At 36.2% G+C, this 23,246-nt stretch overlaps 5 protein-coding genes across 8 annotated transcripts in view; 3 read left to right on the top strand and 2 right to left on the bottom strand.

Annotated features, from left to right (window-relative positions):
* Nucleotides 1-91: 91 nt before the first annotated feature.
* Tmem131 (Transmembrane protein 131) lies at nucleotides 92-10,952 on the top strand. 4 transcript variants are annotated; one of them, XM_070309343.1, is made up of 24 exons: nucleotides 92-299; nucleotides 1,173-1,237; nucleotides 1,446-1,474; nucleotides 2,087-2,170; nucleotides 2,242-2,365; nucleotides 2,564-2,677; nucleotides 2,762-2,881; nucleotides 2,968-3,131; nucleotides 3,214-3,400; nucleotides 3,522-3,630; nucleotides 3,718-3,977; nucleotides 4,083-4,499; nucleotides 4,578-4,766; nucleotides 5,294-5,522; nucleotides 5,653-6,025; nucleotides 6,095-6,310; nucleotides 6,416-6,555; nucleotides 6,791-7,933; nucleotides 8,006-8,067; nucleotides 8,322-8,649; nucleotides 8,957-9,387; nucleotides 9,487-9,685; nucleotides 9,844-10,040; nucleotides 10,138-10,952. In XM_070309343.1, exons 1-24 carry the CDS (start codon nucleotides 206-208, stop codon nucleotides 10,225-10,227), a joined length of 5,364 nt encoding a protein of 1,787 aa, XP_070165444.1. In that variant the 5' UTR covers nucleotides 92-205; the 3' UTR covers nucleotides 10,228-10,952. The 4 variants fall into 4 exon arrangements, with proteins under 4 accessions (XP_070165444.1, XP_070165442.1, XP_070165443.1 ...); XM_070309341.1 differs by having other exon boundaries at nucleotides 6,791-8,067; XM_070309342.1 differs by having other exon boundaries at nucleotides 6,791-8,067; nucleotides 9,868-10,040.
* Nucleotides 10,098-12,642, bottom strand: LOC138940444 (cilia- and flagella-associated protein 97). The gene is made up of 2 exons (XM_070309345.1): nucleotides 11,710-12,642; nucleotides 10,098-11,559 (listed from the first exon to the last, which is right to left on the bottom strand). The coding sequence occupies exons 1-2, from the start codon at nucleotides 12,367-12,369 to the stop codon at nucleotides 11,476-11,478; spliced, it is 744 nt and encodes a 247-aa protein (XP_070165446.1). The 5' UTR covers nucleotides 12,370-12,642; the 3' UTR covers nucleotides 10,098-11,475.
* Nucleotides 12,643-12,811: 169 nt separating this feature from the next.
* Nucleotides 12,812-14,442, bottom strand: Tex (THO complex 3 homolog tex). The gene is made up of 2 exons (XM_070309958.1): nucleotides 14,237-14,442; nucleotides 12,812-13,904 (listed from the first exon to the last, which is right to left on the bottom strand). The coding sequence occupies exons 1-2, from the start codon at nucleotides 14,420-14,422 to the stop codon at nucleotides 13,122-13,124; spliced, it is 969 nt and encodes a 322-aa protein (XP_070166059.1). The 5' UTR covers nucleotides 14,423-14,442; the 3' UTR covers nucleotides 12,812-13,121.
* A 206-nt stretch (nucleotides 14,443-14,648) lies between these two features.
* Nucleotides 14,649-16,725, top strand: Rpn3 (regulatory particle non-ATPase 3). Its single transcript, XM_070309830.1, has 2 exons — nucleotides 14,649-16,421; nucleotides 16,517-16,725. Exon 1 carries the CDS (start codon nucleotides 14,870-14,872, stop codon nucleotides 16,385-16,387), a length of 1,518 nt encoding a protein of 505 aa, XP_070165931.1. The 5' UTR covers nucleotides 14,649-14,869; the 3' UTR covers nucleotides 16,388-16,421; nucleotides 16,517-16,725.
* A 461-nt stretch (nucleotides 16,726-17,186) lies between these two features.
* Nucleotides 17,187-23,246, top strand: part of LOC138940764 (RAB11-binding protein RELCH homolog) — a 7,241-nt gene continuing 1,181 nt past the window's right edge. The window contains exons 1-14 of the mRNA XM_070309956.1: nucleotides 17,187-17,392; nucleotides 17,565-17,765; nucleotides 18,011-18,169; nucleotides 18,253-18,605; nucleotides 18,709-18,822; nucleotides 19,003-19,247; nucleotides 19,446-19,756; nucleotides 19,976-20,262; nucleotides 20,395-20,722; nucleotides 21,154-21,307; nucleotides 21,519-21,642; nucleotides 21,822-22,092; nucleotides 22,416-22,551; nucleotides 22,838-23,037. Of these exons, the coding sequence (XP_070166057.1) occupies nucleotides 17,341-17,392; nucleotides 17,565-17,765; nucleotides 18,011-18,169; nucleotides 18,253-18,605; nucleotides 18,709-18,822; nucleotides 19,003-19,247; nucleotides 19,446-19,756; nucleotides 19,976-20,262; nucleotides 20,395-20,722; nucleotides 21,154-21,307; nucleotides 21,519-21,642; nucleotides 21,822-22,092; nucleotides 22,416-22,551; nucleotides 22,838-23,037 (2,935 nt within the window). The 5' untranslated portion in view covers nucleotides 17,187-17,340. The remainder of the gene's footprint in view (nucleotides 17,393-17,564; nucleotides 17,766-18,010; nucleotides 18,170-18,252; nucleotides 18,606-18,708; nucleotides 18,823-19,002; nucleotides 19,248-19,445; nucleotides 19,757-19,975; nucleotides 20,263-20,394; nucleotides 20,723-21,153; nucleotides 21,308-21,518; nucleotides 21,643-21,821; nucleotides 22,093-22,415; nucleotides 22,552-22,837; nucleotides 23,038-23,246) is intronic.

Below are 23,246 nucleotides of genomic sequence, written 5' to 3' on the forward strand. Positions count from 1 at the left end.
GCGCGAAGGCGGATGGCGCTTTACGTTCTTGCGACCGCTTCGCGCGCTGCTCGCGCCCAAAGCGAAATCGATACACCGCGAGCTTCGATAGTACCGAAGTATGGCCGAAAGCGGACTCTCGTGTCTGCTAAAGACAAAATAGCGAACAGCAACAACAGAGTCGACGTAACAGCAGTGCAGCAGCATCAGCCGTATAAGTCTTATTATGCCCGAGTTAAAGGTGTTCTATTATCTGTTCCTGCTGACGCTACTGGACACGACGTCGCAAATTCGGTCGTCGCTGCACGGCCACAACAATGGTGAACATCTCTCTCTCTCTCTCTCTCTCTCTCTCTCTCTCTCTCTCTCTCTCTCTCTCTCTCTCTCTCTCTCTCTCTCTCTCATCCTTTTTCTCGCTTTCTCTCTCTTTCTCTCTGCCCCGCACAACTATTTCGATGTTGATCGAAACGGGTTCGAATAATGACAAGCGTCGCGAATACGAGAGCCTTCTCGAGCTGTTGAGTGACGCGAGACTCGTAAGGAAACGCGTTGGTAAAGCCTCCGGATTGAACAACTTCGCAGAATACTGTTGGCGATGAAGGTCACGTTGCGCGCGTACTTTACGCGCCAAGCGCTGTCAAGCGCGGGCCGAGCGTCCCGGCGAACCGCGTCTCCGCGATCCCGTGTTTCCTCGAATTTTTCGAAAAATTGTCGCGATAAGGATGATATAACCTCGCGCGTTTCGCCTGTCATGACTGGACGTTTGTTTATGTTACGCAAGGCGTGATGTTTGCGCTTCGCGAGAGAATCGGATAACGCTCGGCATTTTTGTCGCGCTTCTGGATTAATTTTAGGAAAAAGAATGCGTTTTTATATGTGAAGTTTTAATTATATTAATTATAATTGTAAGTTTCTCCTCCTATACTTTTGTACATTTCCTTGAAATATGTATGAAACTCTTCAAACTGTGTAGAAATCTTATTGTGCAAAGTTAAATTAGATTCTATATAATACACGCGTGTATTACACATTGTCAATTGTATAAATGTCATCTTTTTCTAATATAATTTTGTATACCTTTAAACTATATTTGTCGTGCCTTGAAATATGCTGTAAAATTTGTAAACATGAGCATTATTTCAGTGACATGTATTTAAACTGTTTTAAATTACAAATATATTTTAATATTTTAGCCTTCGTTCAAAATGACAACAATGTTCAATATCTTTTGGATAGTAAGCCAATATCTATGCATAAGGTCAGTTATCTTGTCATATATACAATTATATATATTATACATTTATATATTAAATATTTAAGAAAGAGGTACTTGTAGATGCAAAAATAAAATTGTAAAAGACTTGTCCATTTGTAACAAATAATAAAATTATTATTGAATAATTACAATTTATTAAAATATGTATATAGTGCAAAAGATGTTATATCGGAATTCTGTTATTTTTTAGGATTTTGCTAATACAGTACATGGGGCTGGGTAAGCATAATACTCATTAAAATAATGGTAAATGAAAGTAGGAAAGGTACTTGTTATAATCTTTTTTTCTGATAGTCACATAGGGGATCCTACGTATGTATTGTGAAAAACTTTTTTGCCAGTTTTTCAGAATTCAAAATTTTGTAAAAAAATGTTTGCCTATTTAACTGCGTTCTACTTGTAACCATTAAAATTATCTTATTGTCATATTTTTGGTTAATTTATGATTCACAGCAATATTTACTAAGTTGAAACGACCTTCGAAACCATTAGTAAACCAAAGATAAGATAATTCAAAATTGACATATTATGTATTCTGAAAAAAAAGGAATAGGATGTTTTTTGTTTTTCCCCTTAAGCAAAATATATATGTATTATAAAAAGGTTAAAATTTATGACAAAATCCTCTGTGGTGAATAATTATTTCATTATATCATATTTAACAAGAAAAGCCTAGAATTGAAACTAATTTCTTTTACTAACAGAGTATCAGACCAATTTATTTTAAGCTAATATTTTTTATACCTTTCCTATTTTCAATTTCCACTTTTACAAGTATTGCACTTAATAATAGAATGATTAATTGCTGAATGGCGTTATCATATATTTAAGGGATACTATATCGGACGAGGATAAAAGGGAAGTTTTGCTCTCTCACATTTCTTTCGAGCCAAACATCTTAGATTTCAAAGAAAGGTGAATACTGCTTAATATAGAGTATCTCTATTTAATACCATGAAAGTTATATGTAATATCTTTCCTCTTAGACAACTCGGTATTCCTCACCAAGAAACCGTGATCATGTTTAACAAAGATCACAATAAAACTATACATCTTTCATCGATATCTGGAAATACACGGCATTTCCATTCATCATTTTTTCAAAGTAAAGTAAGTAATGGGATATAATGATAATCTCTCACAGATAGAGCATGAAAGCTAAATCAAAGCGCTTGTACTGTATGATAATTAAGCTGATACAATAATTTATAAAATCTCTAAGTATTAAATGTATTTTCTAAGTAATTGAAAAAATATGGATATATTGAATTAGCTAGTAATAATTAATAATTGTTATATTTATCTCAGATAATTCCACCATTAGGGAACACGACATTTAATGTTGTCTTCCTTGGTCGAGACGAAGGTGATATCGATACACACCTTTTTATACATACTTTAGATGGGACACTAAAGTATCAGGTAAGAGAGATTTATTTCGATCATAGTTTTAATTATGCATATGTGTACGATGTGTTGCATAATAAGATGCTTCTACATCTGCAGGTCAAAGGAATAAGTGTTAGTAGTCCTTATAGACTCCGACCTGTCGATGTCAAGTTACCATTAAATGCATCTTTTACACCTCTTATATATATGCACAATCCTCATCCGGAAACTTTACAAGTATGCGAAAATATTTTTATTGATTACACAAAAATATTTACATATGTTAGCCACTTTAATAATTTATGTCTATTACATAAATAAAGGTGGTGGAAGTATATAGCAGCGGTGGAGAATTTCAACTAGAGTTACCATCGGGCGAAGCAGAAGGTACTCGAGAATTATGGGAAATTCCACCTTATCAAACAAAGCCTATCATCAGACTAACTTTTAATGCTTATATGGAAAAAAATCATTCGGCATATGTTAGGTTAGTTAAACATAATACAATATTGTATTTATATCATGTATGTATTAATATATATATAATATATATGAAATATATGTTGCAGATTTAAAGTGAATAATATTGTTGAGATCCTTGTGGTAGCAGTCGAAGTAGAGGTCAAAAGTGGAGCTGGTCTTCATTGGGGTGGAAGTTCTGGAATAATTAATTTAGGTATGGGTGGATCATTACAGCCGCCTATTCGCCATCCCATTGCTTTAAAAAATTCCGCGAAGAAAGCAATCAAAGTTATGGTAAGTTGAACGATCAAACTGTTTGAAGAAGTTTTTTCCGAATGTAGAAGTAATTTCTAAAGAAAAAATTTCGATACATTTCACAAGACATTAAACTAAGCAAACAAAATATTTGTCCTAGAATATTATAAATACACCTGTAACAAAAGCATTAAAACTGCATTTTGAGCGAGCAATAATTCCAGGAGAGACAGATATACCAATTGCCATTGGAATGCTGGTTTATGATTGTAAGATGCTACATTGTTGATTATATGATAGAAAAACGGCTTGCGATTATTGCTCTAGTTAAAATAATTTCATATTAATCTTCTTAGGGAAAACCGGTTTGGATGAGCAACATTTTAAAGGCAAATTGATAATAAAAGCAGTAGGTCCAGGTGGCTCTCATCAAAAATTAGAAATTCCATGGGTAGCTCAAGTGCTGCAGGGTGGATTAGAAGTAAACACATCGATTACCCACTATTGTTCTCCACAATCCAATCAAGCCCGAAACTTTAGCGTGGTGAACAAATTTAAATTACCACTAGCTATTACGAATGTCACGATGTGTTCGAATGCGAAATCGCTTTTTACGGTACAAACTTATTTATCTTTTTTAATTAAATTTCTAGTATTTCTTTCTCTTTTCAATTATTTTACTTCCTGAAATAAAAAAAAATGTTCGCGTAAATTTTTTCAGATAAAAGATTTTACTCCTAGAGTAATAAAACCCGAACAAAAGGTCAATATATTTTCTTTACAACTTGCCAAAGAACGGAAGGGTGATAGCGTGAAAATGGAGTCATCGATATTGATACATTCAAACGTGTCCGTGACTGAAGTTCCGGTATTGAGTTATGACGGGAAACTGAGAAAAGTTATGCCGAGCGAGAAGGAGAACGACATAGGAACTATGAATTTCGGTACTGTAGGAAGCGGCACTGAGAACGAGGCAATTTTTGCGCTGGAGAATCAGAACCCCGTCAATGTGGAACTACATAGCTGGGGCGTGAATATGCCTGGTGCAGTTTTAGAATTGATGGGATGTCAAAATGGTCCCGCAGATTTGTTGGATATGGAATTTCGAAATATAACTGTGTGCAGTCATTCTGGAAACGTAAGTCTCCGCATGGTAAATTCGCATTCAAGTTACGAGATTTTTTATGCGATAAATAAATATTTTTACTATTTTCAGCAATACATAAGACCGGAGTTTCTGGCAATTTTTAAGATCAAAGTGAAGACTCCTATGGTCGAGGAAGATACGATTGTCGGCGATGTTTTCGTGCGAACGACATACGAGCGATTTACCTTGCCGGTGTATATGCGAGTTGCACACGGCAAGATTTCCTTGAAGAAGCTTATTTTTACCGATTGCTTTCCTGTAAGTTATATTTTACAATTAGATTCTTCCAAACTTTGTCCTTGATATCTGTCCTGATATCCAAGATATCTATTATGAGTTTATCGGGGTGTGATAATGTTATCTATTCCCTGGAAAAATATGAAAAACCTGGAATTTTCAGGGATTTTATATTGGGACTCAGAGAATTTTTTAAAAAATCCTCTCTGACAATTTTGCTCTTATGTTATAAACAGTTGGCGAGTCCAAGTAAACTAAGTATTTAAAATATATGATAAATATATATTTGTCTATTTATATATAATCTATGTTTTAATAAAATATTGAATATGTGCAGTACATATTCTTTATTGTAATTTCTAGTCATTAGAATGTAACATTAGAAAACTTATACAATAAAAAAATTTATTGTAGAAAGTGTACCCTAAAATCTTTAAACTATTTTTTTTTACCTGAAATTTTTTGAATAAAAATATCTGGAAGATCAGGGAATTTTTTAAAAGATTTGAATAGACATCCTATTTATATGTAATCTCAATGCCGGATAGGGATCGATCTGTGTGCAACAAGTAAAGGTGCAATCCACGTTTTCGAGACCGATGGAAGTGACGCATATCGCACCCATAAACAAGGACGACAGAATAAAGTATATCCCGTTGGAGGAAGCTACCATGCCAATTATATCTAAAGGCGAAAATAATGTCGGCTCGATACAAATTGATCCTTCGGTGACTTGCAAGCAACATTGTTATCTAGGTTTATCAGTAGACACCAATAGTAAGCATAATCATTTTTTAGTCATCTTTGCAATTTATAAACTTAACGCATCGTCTCATTTTTATTTTCTATGAAATTGTTGCATTAGATGCTTAGTCGTTTTACAATTTTATTACATTTTATTTTATAGTGGGAAATCAGTGGTTGAATACGATGAGCCTTCCCTCGCATACTCGCGACTCCGACTTGAATTTGCTGAACACGCGATATGCGCGTTTCGTCAACTCTACCGCGGATGGCTCGTGGGAAAATGTCACGATGCGCATGGACACAACCGAAGTACGCGGTCATCGGTTTTATGTAAACATTAAACCATATTGGCCGAGTCTGTTGGTCGGTATAAAAAACAAAAGCGTTTTGATGTTCCCACTCACGCAAGTCGGAAACATGTCGTATAGAACAATCAAGTTGCACAATCCGAGCGCGAGTCCGCTTATAGTTCAGCTAGTTATGGACTGGAGCTATCCTCAAGGAGCACGTCTTTATCATTCTTTACCAATGAAGTATGTACTTGATCATTTAGTGCTTGGCAATCTTTTCGAATTAAATTTAAAATTTTAATATTCGTGCAGATTTAAGCCCGTGTGCGCGGAATGTTCGTCCACAGTCCCAGAAGAGTTCAAGCTAGAAGAGAATGCTGATGAGCGAGAGCTGTTCAAAAAACGGTGGAGTATACCGGTAGCGTCTCAATCGGTTCCTTTGTATTTATACTCTTTGGAGACAAGGATGATTCGTGTGGCGTATACACCCGTCTCCGCTTCGGTGTCCTCTGGTTTTTTATATATTAGGCAAGTGTTTCGATAAGATAAAGGAAGAGAAAAATATTAGCAAGAGATAAGATTAATAATATAGCTATCTCACGTGTTAATGTATGTTTTACGTTGCCTTTCCAGAAATAATATGACTATTTTAGAAGTCCTACGTATGAGCGGTCGAGGCGCGAGTGCGCAATTTAGATTCGGCAATCGCAAACCGGGGTCGACTACGCCCCTACTATTTGAACTTGTGGATAAGCATTTTAAAGATTGCGAACGTATGTACGTTTCCTCATCTTTGCTTTACAATCTAAAGAAAGATCTTTTTTACGATATTTATAAATTTATCATTCTGTTATTGCACTTTTGCAAATTTTGTCGTTGAAAAATCAACAGATTTTTACATTGCACATTTTTCGATCATTTCAATCTAAGGTCACAATCTCAGAACAAAGTTTTTTTTTTCTTTCTTTTCTTTTCTTTTCCTTTTCATGTAACGCTTCTTCTTTTCAGGAGACCGTAGCAAACACGCTACGACTCCCGTTCTCACGGTAAAACGCTCTTTCACGGCTAGGAACACGGGAGAGCTGCCGATTGAGATTTACGGCTTCTATATCAATGACTGGCGTTGCGAGGGTTACGGTTTCAAGGTACTCGATTGCGCGCCCTTCAAGCTGAATCCAAACGCTACTAAAAAAATCGAGATAGCGTTCACGCCGGATTTTACGTTGTCGCGCGTGGAACGGAAACTATTGGTGTTAACGAGCGGAGGATCGGACGGAGACGAGAATGTCGAAAACGGTGTGGTGATACTTAATCTATTGGCGATTTTGCCGGTGCATTCATTGGATTTGTGCGCGCCGGTGTTCGCTAGACCATCGTGGGAACGCGCGATGCAGTGGACCGCCATTAGCATTTCATCGATAGTGTTGGTGAGTGTTCTCGCGGTCTCGTTCTTTGAGGCGGATCGAATACTACGGGGAGCCCTGGCCAATTATTCGAAGGAGAGTCCAGTGCAACCGCCCCTAGATCTGAGGTTGCTGTCACACATTTCGACGCACAATTCGATGCAGATTGGTACCGTTAACAGGAACGAGAGAACTACGTCAAACGACGATAAAAGCAAGACAAAGAAGGATGAAGCTTGCTTCTCGGATTGGTCGTTGATGAACATTAAGAAGTATAAGGACAAAGACGTGCAGAAAGGATTGAAAATCCCGGATTGGTCCACCGAGGAAGAACGCAGATTCAAGTTGGACACCGAATCTAAAGATCTGTTATCTTTCAAGCGATACGAGGAACTGTCTAATGTAGATAGCACTACTAACGCCCTGAATATGACGAATGGATCGAAGAAGAAGAATAGCAAAAAGCAAAGCAATATTTACGAGACTCAATCGGACAATTGTGTGGCGAACGATACGCTAACGGACACTCAAATGGTTCAAGAGAAAAAGTATACTGTTAATATGGTTACGAAATCGAGTCCGACATCAAATAGGAAAGGAAAAGTACAAGCTACACAATTGAATGTCAAGGAAGAGCCGAAGTTGTTCGATCATGAGGTTCAAGTGGACGCGGGAATAATCAATAACAATCGAATTAATAAATCGGACAAGCGAAATAAACAAACGAATAACATCGCAAACAACAACAGTAATCACAATAATCACGTTTCTTTGAAAAAGCTCGAATCAACGAGTGTTCAAAAAACCATTCATCTTTCAGAGGAAGAGACCTCGTCCACGACAACGGAGAGTTCGACCCACGATGAAACAATATCCTGTAAAGTAAGTGCTATTCAGGTCGATTTATTAAAGCATATGATTATAAAAAATTTTAGTTCAACGCAATTGTACTTTTACTTTTTAAATAATCTTATATGTATATTAAAATAATTATATTTAATTATGTATAATTATATATGTATATATTCATAATCAAATTTTTGTCCCAAAAATTGGACATTGATTAAAAGTTCCGAGCAAATAGGTTGTTTCTGCAGAGATCTGTGAAAAGATTTTTTTTTCTAATTTTTATTCAGAATTTTGATCAATCGTGCGGGAAGCAAGAAAAGCTACAAAGAAAGCCGATATCTAAGAAAAGCAAACCTCAGTCTATTCCTCCTGTGCCATGCATAGATTATAAGGATAATTACGAAGGTGACTGTGATGACGATGAATATGATAAAGAAAGACAAAATAATCCAAATAGATGGAAGACGAGCTCTAATAGATCTAGCACGAAGCACCATGTTCATACCTCACGCACCGTTGAATCATCTTTCAAGTTATCACGTCAGAATAAGAATCCACCACGGAAGGAGAAGACAGTGCAAAAACGTCGTGTAGCTGATAAAACACACATCAAATGTATGTTATTCATATATAATATCATATATTATAATAAAATCTATTATAGATTTTTTTGTTAGATTCTTAAATTTTGTATCAATATAATATAAAAGTAGATTTTATTTCATATTGAATCTATTGATCTATGTATAAATCGCGCAATCTTTTTCTTTATTCTTTGACCCATATAAATCATATTTATTAATCTATAATATTTAGTTAAAAAATGTATATGTATAAAAATATTAGTACTTTTATTTCAGAAGTGTGTGTGTGTAACTAGCATAAAAAGATTTATAAAAATTCTCATTTGTTATTGTTATAGCTCCTTCTGTAAATGGAAGCATAAGCCAAAAAGAGGATGTAACGCGCGGTGTAGGAACAATTCCGACTCCATTACCGCCTCCGCCCTCGTGTTGGGGCGAGAACAGAGCTAAGTTCAGCGACGTGGTGGCCCGAAGTCAGGAGATCGTTTTGCCGTTCTCCAATTTAAATCATGTAAATCACAAGAGTCAAACGAATACGTCAAATCTATCCACGGTGTTCGGCACCGACATCAAAAATGTTCAATATGCTAAATCACAGTCGACACAAGAGTTGTTGCAAACATCGAAGGAGTATAGTTTGATGTCAAAAACTCCTCTCTGTATCACATCATTGGATAAAGATAAAGCACTCAATTCGGAGCCTCTAATCTTACAGCCGGATGCGCAACATTCGAATAGTTACTTCATCAATACTTTTACAGAACATCCTGTAAATATCACAATTTGAATTAATTTTATTTTCGAATATCTCTCTCTCTCTCCTTATAAATTCAAATATTAATTTATCGTATCGTGTCGAATCTTATAGTTTGAACGCGAATTGGTGCCATACGACGATCTTCCAGAAACTGACGAGCCTTTAGTAGAACTGGAGACACCTGAAGAAGACACGCGATGTCAATTGTGGGAAGATACTCCTATGATAAATTTGATGGCAGACAGTACAAGCGGATTTCAGTTGGAATCACCGAAAACAACAGAGAAACCTGTTTTGTCTGATTTGAAAGGTATTTAGAAAATTTATTCAGAAAAAAATGCACCAGAACATTTCTTATCCTAAATAATCTAAATTAAAGTTTAAGAGAATAGACAAAATTCATCTAATAATGTCTTTAAGATTAAAAAAAAAATTTTTGCGCACAATGTACAATAATATTTTTACAAGTGTATATTAAATACACGATTACAGATAATTGGACAGTTGATACGAATTGGGAACCATTGTATACTAGAGCGGCGGTCGGAGAGGAACGTAGCGGTGTATGGGGAATCAATACGGGGGGTGTATGGGCTGCAGCACCCTGGGGTGCAGCTGCACCGCCCATGATGTCGCAAACATTACAGTCCGAGTCGGATACGCAAGTAAATAACAACAACGAATACTAAAATGCATCTAACGGAATGATTCATGAAGTAATGTTTCTTTTTTTTTCTTTTTTTTTTTTTTTTATCATTCCAGGAACGATCCGGATTTGATCCGTTTCGTTCGCTCAGCACAATATGGACGCCGTCATCGACTGAATCGTGGCGAACGAAACGCGAGGATTAATATGATAGAAGAAACAAAGGAAGGTTTTATCTTGTGATATCGTACATTTTTGTTTCACGATTTTTTGGCAAAAATCGAAAGTAAATGACGGTCTCTTAACAGCGACAATATGATTGTTGCGACTATGATGTATGGATTCGAAAGCCACATTGGAAATTGTTATATTTTGTTACAACCACGCTGAGCGTACTTTGTGATATGATTGTTACTATTACGTTGGACGATATATTAATAGTAACACACACAGATATGAATAGTTTCTCGAACGAGTTATTTTCATATTGTTTCTTAAACCAAAATCTAGATGTTATGTTTCTCATTTTTTATTTCTTTATTTAAAGCATACTATAATGCGATACTTTAAATTACTATGAGTGAGGTGTACTTTGTGCAGGATAATCGATTATTTTTTTCTTTTTGTTTGGTTTGTTTTATAAAGGATACATATATTGATTGATCGATTACAAATAAAATGGAAATAGCATATGTGGAATTGCATAAAAAAGTGAAAAAAAAGGAAATACAGTTTTTCATATTATAATCACAGCACGTATTAATTTAAAGGAACAACTATATCGTTATATGGCTTATATATACGGAAATTTATAATTTGCTTCTTGATTTACAGCACATTCTTTCTCTTCTCTCGCAGCATTGTCCGCGTATGCATATGTAAGGGAGATTAAAAAAAGAGGGACTAAAAAAGGAGGAAAAAAGAAAACAAACTATCGCAATACTCGAGAGTCCCGGATCTTGGTATATTAATCACGAATAATAATTAAGTTATTCGAGACGAGTGAGAACTGTGATTTTTTATAGTCTTGACTTGTAGAGATACCTTCAAGCAAATTTTCAAGAGTAAGTTTTACAAGATTGCGTTGTATACAAAGTATGAAAAATGAAAGAAATGTGTACCTATTCTTCAAGACTGGTAATCGTTGTGTTTTAATAAAGAAGTCACAAAAAAGTGCTTTTAAAAAATAAGAATTATTTTTCCTCAGATTACTAGAATAAAAAAAGAAAAAACATTGTAAGCTTTTCTTCTGCAAAACGGTACGACACTGATAGTTTATATATATTTAAAAAAAGTATATCATTTCATGTGCATTATATTCGTGTCATTTCTCTACAAAGCTGTAATACAAAATTATCAAGTTTATCAAATTCATCTTAATCAGCAGATACGATTCATTCAATTTCTAAACGAGATGATATAAAAATATTTTTTCAAATTATAAAAAAAGGACTCTACAAAAAGGTCAATCTACAACCCGTTTTCGATGCATTTGTGAAAACGCACGACTTGACCTGTTGTATCCTCCTGAGGAGCAGCTGCAAATAAAATTCTCGCGTTATGCATTTCTCGCGCCAGTTTATGCTCAAATTACTTATAAATGAAATATATATATATAATAACGCTATATGTATTATATATTTTACCTTTTGATACGCACATCTGCAATATCGAAAGGAACTACATACCATGTTGTCGTCTTCTATCCTCTTTTGCAACTTTTTCCTGTTTATCGCGGAGCTGCTGATCCTAGGCTGAGCACTGCGTTCACCGAGGATTTTATGCCGGGGTTTCTGCTGTGCCATAATCTTCCTCAGCAGCAGCTCGTTCTCCCGCTCGATTTTACGCATCTCCTCGTCAGTGAAGCTCATGTTCCATCGTCTGCATCTCCTCGGCCTGGTCAATCTATCCGCTGTAGTCGGACGAGATGGTTCGTCGCTCATCGAGTAAAATTCATCCTTCCACCTTGATTCGCTGACATCTTCATCCGGCTCTTTCGAATTCTGGCTATGCTGAAGATTACCGATGCGAAACAGAGAGGAAGGATTTAGCGATCCCGATGCGATGTTAGTAACTTCGGACTCGTCGCAAGACTCGTCGGAGCAAAAGGACTCGCCTACATATGCCGATTCGTCGTCCGACGCATCCCTGCTTTCCTGAGCAACGTAATCATCTTCTTCGTCCGGAGCAGAATGATTCGGCTGCTCCAAGATCGTCGTTTCTTCGGTCTCGCTCTCCTCGTCGATCTCGTGAATGTTAGGAGCGTTATTGAAGCTATCCTTCACACTTTCATCTTTAGGAGTATATAGACATTGGCAGATGATCTTTGTCTCATCCGGATTTGCCATCGCGAGATGAAGAACATCGGAGGACGCTGAGCAAGATCCAATGAGATCCAACGAAGAACGCGAGATTTCCGCCGATGATCTTCATACAAGCAAAATGAAATATGACTCACGTGGTTCGAGTGATTCAAGCTGAACACAGTAACCATGTCAACCGAGCCGTCAACAAAAGATTCCACATATATGTCCAATTTCTATCAATAAATCGATTCGAGTGATCGGCAAAGTGAAATATACAAAGTTTAACTGGAACATATGTTGTACATGTACATACAACTTTATGTTTATTGAAACAGGATTTTTAATGAGATTTTCGTCTCTTTTCGTTTATGTTAATATGAATTGTGAAATAAAAAAATCGATTTATTCAGATTCATTTTCATAAATATATCATGTTATTGTATATTTGTATGTAAAAAATTTGTTCCGTTTATTTTGTATATAATCTTAATGATACTTTTGTCATACCCTGTTTATACAAATCTTGTGGACTAAAAGAATTAATATATTCTCCTTTGTATAAATATATCATATTTTTCCATATTTGTAAAAAATTTTTTACGCTTATCTTCTATAATTCTATACAATTTATTACTTCAAAAAAAAAAAAAATGTGTTGTATGACTGTAAATTATACAAGTGTGGAATATCGTTCTAAATTTATATATCAAATTTATATATAAATTTATATATTTCTATAAAATAAGATAACACCTGTCGAATGCACAATGTAAGTTCAGTACAAAAACGATCGCTCAATCGTTTGCGAAGCCGAACACCTTTAAGCTTCCGGCGTCGCGTTTGCGATCGTAAGTGTCCTTATCATCGCACGCGTAAGCTAGAAGATACTGTTTTGGGTGCCACGCGACAGTGAATGTCGCTGCCTCCACCGGGACATCGGCGATCTTCTCGCCGGTCTCCACCTCACCGATATCTATAACTAAATCCTCGGATGCCGCCGCCAGCAGCTGTCCATCAAATGAGAAGGAGATGGTGCGCACCGGCCAATCCAATCGCGAAAACGTCCTCAAGCAACACAATTCGTCGGCGTCCCATAAGGACACCAGCGCATCCGCTGATCCGGTGGCAAAATACCGGCCAGTCGGATCAAACTCAATGCAGATACACGTACCGGGATGCGCCTTGATCACGTGTAACAGTTCCAATTCGGGATAGCTAAGAATGTGCACGCAACCCTGGCCGTTCGTCAGATAGAATGTGTCCGAGTCCTTGTTCCACGAGATCTCGTTTACCTCGAAGTTGAACTGTTCCTCCGCGCGTATCTTCATTACCCGGGCATCGATGAAAGTCACGAGATCCTCCTTATTCCCAACCGCGATCGTGTTACCGTCCGGTGACCATGATATGTTGATATTCTCCCCCCTTGTGCTGATGTTTGCCGTACATTTCTGCGTCCTTGTATCCCAAATACGAACTGTCTTATCTCCGCTCGCTGTGGATAATAATTCTGGATAGAAGGCATGCCAGCACAATTGATCCACGCTACCGCCATGTCCTCTAAAAGTTGTTTCCTGCTTCTGTAAAAAAGATTTACGTTAAAGGCTAATAATCAAATTTCATATTTCAAAATGATATTAAATGTAAACTTGAGATAAAAGATGGGGATTTATTAATTCTTCAATTATTTAAATATATATATATATTAAAAATTGATTTAAAAAATAGTTTTTATATCCTTACATCTCACGGCTACCAAATGTCTATTGTTCTACGTGTCGTAATTATTGATTTTACATATAAACGAGCAAATAAAAATAATGAGTGCGTCAAGTCTGACGAGAAAAACATTACAGAAAATTCCCGCTTCAAAGATAAACGTTTAGAGAAAATCATATTCGTGTTTACTAACCAAACGATCGGGACACAAAGAAAATATGCAAACGGACTTGTCGAAGGAGCCCGAGGCCAGGTATTTGCCATCGCAGCTCCATCCCACGCTGTGCACCTTTGCCGAGTGACTCTGCTGCTCCCGAATTTTGTTATGCGATTTAAAATATTTAACGAGCTCCTCCACTCGTGAAGCGATAGCCGCCATCGTTGTTTACGCCATTTACTTCGCCGCGAACCATAGATATATCAAATACATAGACGGATCTTATATGCTACGAAGAGAACTAAAAGCATCGACGAACTATCAGCGCAAAGATGCGCGATTTTGCGTAAATTTCCGTCTAGTGACTTTATGGGGAATAATTACGCATCTAACGTCGAGTCTCGACTCTACAATCTATACGTCGTCAATGGTTTGTTTTGCGCTTCCTTCAAAACCGAATGCACCAATGAGCTCGCGGACGATCTAACCTCTCGTCGAGCTTTGCGTGAACTTGCAGAAATACGAGCGTTGCTGGAGCGATGAGAATCTGAATAGGAGGTTATATTTAATAGCGAAGAGAGAGAATCCCGGGATCCCGGCCCGTCAGTCAACAAGCATCGTCAACATCGTGATCGTTGCCGAACAAGAGCAGGACAAACGAAAGGTACAATGGGCGTGCCGACTGGCAGAAACGTCGAGGCGATGGACGTGGATCCCGTGAATGCCGCAAACGCACCAGACGCCCAGAGCGGCGACGGTGACGGCACGAGCGAGCGCAAGGACACCGACGTGCAGACCCTGTACGACATTCGCGAGCACACCCGGCAGATCGAGAAGGCCGTCCAGAACAAGGAACCGCGCTTCGTGTTGCGCGCTCTACGCGCCCTACCCAACACCCGTCGTCGTCTTAATCCGGTCGTGTTGCGCGGCCTCGTCACGGGCTTCTACACTAGGTCCGTCGCCGAGCGCGACGCCCTGCTCGCCTGGATCGAGGATCCGATGGACGTCGACGACAATCAGACCGTCGTTCAAAAGTTCCGCAGCTCCTCGTCGTCGCTACTGCCCGAGATCGACGCTTACGTTCACCTATTGGTGTTGATCCGGCTCATCGACACCAGGAAGTACAACGAAGCGGTACAGTGCTCCGAGCTGCTTGTTCAGAAGATCGCAGCCCAGAATCGCAGGACCATTGATCTGATCGCGGCCAAATGCTACTTCTATCACTCCCGCGCGTACGAGCTTACGAATCAGCTGGACAAGATACGCGGTTTTCTGCATCTTCGTCTGCGCACCGCGACTCTGCGTAACGATTTCGAGGGTCAGGCAGTTCTGATTAATTGCCTGCTACGTAACTATCTGCACTATAATCTCTACGATCAAGCGGACAAGCTGGTGCTGAAATCCACCTTTCCCGAATCTGCCAGCAATAACGAATGGGCAAGATTTCTTTATTATCTCGGTAGGATAAAGGCCGCCAGATTGGAGTACTCGGCCGCGCACAAGTATCTCGTGCAAGCGATGCGCAAGGCGCCGCAGACTACAGCGGTCGGATTCAGGCAAACGGTTCAGAAACTGGCGGTCGCTGTTGAGCTTCTTCTAGGCGACATTCCGGAGAGACAGATATTCCGACAGGCCGCTCTACGAAGGGCCCTAGCTCCGTACTTTCAGTTGACTCAGGCTGTACGTCTGGGCAATCTACAGCGTTTCGGTGAAGTATTGGAGAACTTTGGGCCGCAGTTTCGCGCGGATCATACCTTCACCCTGATCTTGCGGTTGCGGCACAACGTCATCAAAACCGCGATCCGCTCCATCGGACTCTCCTACTCGCGCATCTCGCCGACCGACATAGCCCGTAAATTGGGATTGGATTCTAGCGTAGACGCGGAATTCATCGTCGCGAAAGCGATTCGCGATGGGGTCATCGAGGCTACCCTGGATCCAGAAAATGGCTACATGCGTAGTAAGGAGACTACGGATATTTATTGCACTAAGGAACCGCTGCTGGCCTTCCATCAGAGAATCACTTTCTGTCTCGATCTGCACAATCAGAGTGTCAAGGCGATGCGTTACCCGCCTAAGTCATACGGGAAGGACTTGGAGTCCGCCGAAGAACGTAGGGAAAGGGAGCAACAGGACTTGGAACTGGCCAAGGAGATGGCCGAGGAGGACGATGACGGTTTTCCTTGAATTCACGACGTTTGGAGATAATACGAGAAATTAGGTGAAAATCTGCCGCATTTTTCGAGCTCTGCTCAAAACAAGAGATATACAAGATTATTAATGCGTGTTTTTCTAACGTTATAAATTAATTTATAGATAACATCTAGATCGAGCAATGAGGATTAAGACATCGCTGTAATGTTTACATAATGCTTGCATTCGCGTCCTCGCCTTCATGGATGTTAGTGCTGATATAATGACTTTCAAGAAATAAAAAATATAAGTTATATATATATATATACGATAAAAGTCTAAGTACAGTATATGAAATAAAAAAGATAAACGATATTACAATTGAATTAATAAAGTAATCTCTTGATATTGTTATTTATGTTATTGCTTATACATTAATTGTTCTATGTACTTTAATTCATTATAATAACTTTTTAGCATTGTATAACGAAAATATAAGATAATATCAATCATTCTATATATATATATATATATATATATATATATATATAAAACATTCATTTTATTATTATAATGTATAGCTTTTTTATGTAATGTAATATATAGTTTACATCAATATGTGTAATAACAAAAATTTTATATGTATGTATATATAAGACGGAAAATTAATTTTGCAGCTAAAATAAACATCTCTGAGTACGATCTCCTCAATTTTAATTGACTGAATTGAATGGAGAAATCTAGATGCGCATGCTCCTCGAATGCAATTGGTGGAATTTAAATCTAGGAATATTTCTAGGGAAACGAAGAACAGAATTCTATCGTCTATTTTCCTATCTATGCCACACGACATTCCGTGATGTCAGATGAGTTGTCATTGGATTTCCTATAAATAATCTTTTTTTATTGCATATGTATTGTGCGTTTGTCAGAGCGTACACAAGACAATTTAACATTGTCTTACGTGGAAATGTCATTTCTTAGAAATACCTGAGCACGTTAATACTATGGCGAGTTCTACCGAAGAAATAAAAGAGCCATTGTCCTTGAACAACAAAGGTTATCTATTTGATTATTTAACTTTATAGCATGTATTAACAATTACACAACATAATTAATGTTAATAGCTAACATACTGCATCGCAAAACTGTTTACAACTAAAAAGTAATTAGTAATTTGCATACCATATGTTTCTTTGAATAAGACTTTTCACATCCACTGTTATTTCAGGATATATTACTCCAAGGATGTCAATATCTTACGAGGAGATGGCCGCAAAGCTTCTCAATGAGAAGCTTCTGTTAACGGCTTTAGAGTTGCATGCTGAATTATGCGAAGCTGGCAAGGAATTGCCCATCCTTAGAGAGTTTTTTTCAAATCCAAACAATTTCGAAAACTCTAATATCAAACCAGAACCATATACACCGATGCGTATGTTTCATATTAGTCTTGTAAAAGGCATAGATTTTAATGCAAACAGTTTATTTTAAGACGAGACGAATATATTTATTTAATTTGTACAGCAAATAATTTACAAAACAAAAAAAGAAGTAAAGAATTTTTTTGAAGAAAGAAAAACATTTTAAGATCCACGTATCTTATTAGTTGATATGAATTATTAAATCTCATTAACTATTGGTTGACGATAATTAATTAAATGAAACATTACATATTAGCCAGATCTTCTAGTCAGGCAACTTTGGATTCTTTGGACATGACAAGATATTCAGAAGATGGAGCTGGTGTTGATGAAAGAGTTGCTATTCTGGAATTTGAACTGCGCAAGGCTAGAGAAAATATTTCTGCATTGCGTGCTAATCTAACTGTAGTAACAGGTATGTTTTTCTTATATCATTTTTCTATATTGATTTGTATAATGACTTTCTAATGAATAATACATCGTGATCAAAATTTTTAGAGTTGGAAGGTACATTGAAGACACCAGACAAGAGCTCGGAAAAGAATCTCATTATTGAGCTGCCCATAAAACCACATGAGCAGCGAGCACTGAACTTTCTCATCAATGAATACTTACTGGCAAGATCTTATAAGCTCACTTCAATTACTTTTAGTGATGAATGCGAGGATCAAGATTTTGAGGATTGGCAAGATGTTGGATTAGATATACCAAAACCTACGAAATTATTGCAGATATATCGGGATCATATGAGAGCCAATGGATATGACAAATCTCCGTCTGTCAGTGTTGCCGTACAAACGGACTTTGTTGTTGAAGAGGTGGAGGAGCAGAAAGATGAATCTCAGGAAATGGTTTGTTATTTTGAATAATTGCATCTATAAAGTTTTAGAAGCTAAAATGTAACCATACTTATACATTCTCAAATTTTAAGAACGTGTTATATATTCCTCACAGGTAGAACAGATTGAAAGGTTACAGCAGCAAATTATAGTGTTGGAACAAGAAAAAACTGCTCTTCAAGAAATTATTTCATCAAGCAAGGAGAATGTTATAGAAAATCCAGTCAAAGTGAGCAAATTATTATAAATAAAGAAAATTTTCTTTTGCCTATATAAAATAATTTTGTAATTAATTATTGTAAAAATTTTATAAACTATAACTTTATACACATTTTAAAATTAAAATTTAGTAGTTTTATTAAACTATACACATTATAAGTTGCACAAAAAATTTTTGTTTTATTTACAGTCAGGTAGTTGTGGAACTATCCGTACCATCAATTCCAGCTCGACAACTCCTGATAAGTTTGAACTGCTTGAGCCATTACCAAGGGATATGTCAATCACCACTCAGGAACCAGAAGAAGATGATAGCGCTTCTGCAGTAGTTAGTCTAGATGAAACAGATCCAGGAGACAAAGAATGGACTAGACTGCAATTACCTAAAGTAAATATCACAGAGAAATCTTCTGTCTTACCAACAGCATCCTCAAGGTTAGTTATTTTATTATACGTATTTAATTTTAACAATGAAGGTTTTTTTATTGAACAATTAGAGATAAATAAGTTAATTAGATAAACTAGAGCTACAAAATAATATAAATTGAATTTTTTTACAAAATAATTTATGATATGTGAAAATTTCATTACTTAAAAATTTCTAATTATCTAACGTAATCGTATATATTGCAGAGATTTGCCGATAAAGTTCAAATTAGAAATAGCGACGCATTGCTTGGCGAATGTTTCGGGATCAATAATATCTTCCATGGAGGAATCATTAAAGCGCGGAGTCACGAGGGATACATTAGTCGAGATCTTGACATACATTTTGCCACGTGTAGTACCCAACATCATCCTTAACAAGCGCGAAGAAATCATTCCTTTAATTCTCAGTGCAATTCATCTACATTCCAATTCCAACGAGAGAGAGAAGTTGCTGCAGCTATTGTTTAATTTGAAAAAGAGGCCACAAGAGGACGAGCGGCAAATGATATTGGCTGGTTAGAGCAAAATGTTCAATATATAATTTAATGATTTAGATCACAAAATTTATGTAAATCATATAATATTTATAATTCTTAAAGGAAAAGGACCATATATATTTATGTATAATATATATATACGTGTTAATATATATTGTATATGTATGTTTCGACACATTTACACAATTTAGAAAACTAATCAATCGCTGAGTTTTTTTCTATCTTTTGTGACATTAGGCTTAGCCATAATGGCAAAACTTGCGGAACAGCCACTCGAAGGCGAAGAAATTTTAACAATCTGTTGGGAGCAAAGTCAACACAAGTATCCTGAGAGAAGATTATTAGCTGTTGAATGTTGCTCTGTGCTGGCATCCTACACATCGGCTTCCATTAGAAACTCGCTGATGCTGTCAATGTTGCAACAGATGTTACTGGAAGATAAGGATCCTATTGTTCGAACTAGTGTTGTGAAAACCCTTGCACTACTTATAGCTTTAATGGATGATCCTGACAAATATTTCCAAGTAGGTATTATTTTATTCTAATATATTTTTATATTATTTTTATATTTATTATTATCGTGAATATATAATATATACATTCATATATTATAGATTATAGATCTATCACTATATATAAATTAATGTACATTACAGTGTGAGGAACTGGCCTTAACGGCGCTTCACGACATCTCGTCGATGGTCGTTGAAACGGCATCATCAGTATTGTTACCAGTTCTGGCACAATGGGCATTATCTTTGAAAAGGCTGCATGTAAATTTGCTGCCGCGTATAATCTCGAAAGTGAAGAATCAGTTGAAGCCAACACATTCGCAGACTTCGCCGAATAAGGACTACGTCGACGAAGACAAGTTGGTACCGTCGATCGGTATTCTACAATGTCTCTTGCCATATACAGTCCTGTGCGTCGCTGATACCAACGCAGTGCGAGTCTGCGTCGAAGATGGAATGTCGCCGGACTTGTGTGAGTTGTTAAAGGAAACGAATAAAAATCTATAATGACAAATATACAAAAATCTATATTTAAATCTATATTTAAACCTATATTTAAATTATTATATAGGAGAATGTAAGTAATAAATAATTTAAAGATCTTGGAGTATAAAAATCTGTCACATTTGAAGATTTACGAGTTAAAAATTTAATAATTTGAAGATTGTGTAAAAATAAAAATGGAAGATTTAGAAATTTAAAAAATTTTGAATTGATTTGAGTAAAATATTAAAAATTCAAGTTAAATATTGAAATGAAAAAACTCCCAGGATTTTAAGTCCAAAAAGATTCAAAAATCCGAGAAATCATAGCGCCGAAATTCGTGTTAGAGATTTTGTATAAAGCTTATAAACTCGCACAAAAACAAAAGCACAAAAGTTTTCTAGAAACTTTGTGGTGCAGCCGAGGAATTTCTGGTCTTGTGTCATTCCAATATCATCGATCCAAGGATATTCTACGAGGGTCCCATAGATGTCGGTGTTCTCCTCAATACCTTCTTCTCTAAATCCTGGGAAGATGCATCTTGGCCAGAGCTGGAATGGTTTACGAAAAAACTGTATGTGAATATTATTATTTCATTATTATAAAATAATGATGAAAAAAATCACATAAAAATGTAATTTTGGTAATATATTACCCAATGAATATTAAAATAAATTTTACGATAATAAATAATAAACTTTGAATACAAATTTTTGAATAAGTTTGATTATTCACATTTCAAGAGAGATATTAATCTTAGAGGATACTTTTATCCTTTTTTGCAGAGTATTTGATGTCTTGGAAATGGTGAAATCTGTGGACACAGCATATGAGAACGTTTTGAAGGCACTTCTTATGTACATTCACTCATTATGTGTGGGCTTTGGGAAATATGTCACACAATCCAGGGTAAATATAAGATTCTATGTCTGGACAAAAATGTCGTTGAAAGATCTTATGTTAGATTAAAAAATTTCATAGTTCTTGAATATTTTTCTTATAAAAATATTTAATTTTCTAAATTTCAGGTTAATATATTATATATTAATATATTTAGAAGATAAATTTATAAATTAATACTATTTCAGATACAAACAGTGTTTTTCCCAGAGGTAACAGAACTCGAGAAGTTATTGACAACACTATCGACAGATAAGAAGAATATGAATCTCACGTTGATTCCTAGTTACTTGGTGATCCTGAGCACTCTCGATCCTACAGAATTTGCAAATTACCTCAAACAGTTCCTTGTGGTCTTATCTATGAGCGGCACAAGTATATCTTGGCTGCAAATCGCTGCGAGCATACTATACACTCGAGAACAAATACAAGAATATGTGCTTGCTAGTTTATGGGATGGTTCGTGTTAGATATCTTTTTTTCATATTACTAATTTATTAGCTTGTGAAAGAAATAATATTCAAATAATATGAAAATTAAAAAAAATATAAATATAAGTTTAAAAAATACTTATTTCTTTTTATTATCAAGCTATACACACAATTATTTTATTAAAATATATTTCTTAAAATTTTTTAAATTAAGTTAAAGATGAACATATGCACACATATAGCATTTTGATTTCTTAAAATTAAAAAAAAATATATACTTTTATTATAATCTCCTGCGGAGAATATTTCTGAATCGTAGATCAAACTCTTATAGTTTCTTCTTCTTTGCAGGTGTGGTGCATCAGAGATCAACTGTAAGATGTGCGACAGCAATATTATTCGGTTCCGCTATCGCACACGTCGCGGATCGGTTGGCAAATGCCAAGATCGTGCCAGCCATCGTAACGCTCGCCAGCGATCCTGAAGTGTGAGAGTTTCTCCTCTATCTATGCATGCACGTATCTCAACTTCTTGGCTGTTTACCATTATTAGTTTCTTAAAACCTTATTCGCTCTGATATTCTTAAATATTTATAAATTACAAGCTATTATGTGTCTATTTATTTAACAATGTTCAAACATTATACAAATGCAAGCGCGCTTCTATATAAAATAATTAATCTCTCCTCTTTTTGTGATATATATATATATATATATATATTCTTTTTTTCGTTCTCTCCATACTCTGTAAAATAATAAAACAAATATTTTCAGTGACGTACGATGTGCCGCAATCTCCTCATTGGGCCGTATAATAACGGAGTGCAAGGTGAGGGAAGCACGCGATAAAGCTCGACTAACATTGGAAACAATCGCAAAAGATCCTCAAGAACTCTCACAAACTCTGGCGACTTCATTGGTATCCACATTCGCTTTTATCGCCCCCACTTGTCCGCAAAATTATATAGAGGACAGTAAGTTATTCTGTAATATCTATCTCTCTTTCTATTTGTATAATCCGAAAAACAAATATTTTTTTCGAATAAACAGTGAGTGGCGGAATTCTCGTTCGATAATTCTTAATTCGATAAAAAAAATTATTAATGTTCTTACATCTCTCTGTTTGCATTATTTTTATTTATCAGTATTATTCTATGTTATATGTATTATTGTATTGTCAATT

This window comes from Polyergus mexicanus, unplaced genomic scaffold (assembly GCF_030449975.1).
Source record: "Polyergus mexicanus isolate NDT 795.1 unplaced genomic scaffold, iyPolMexi1.0 SCAF_17, whole genome shotgun sequence".
In the NCBI taxonomy this organism is placed as follows: Eukaryota; Metazoa; Arthropoda; class Insecta; order Hymenoptera; family Formicidae; genus Polyergus; species Polyergus mexicanus.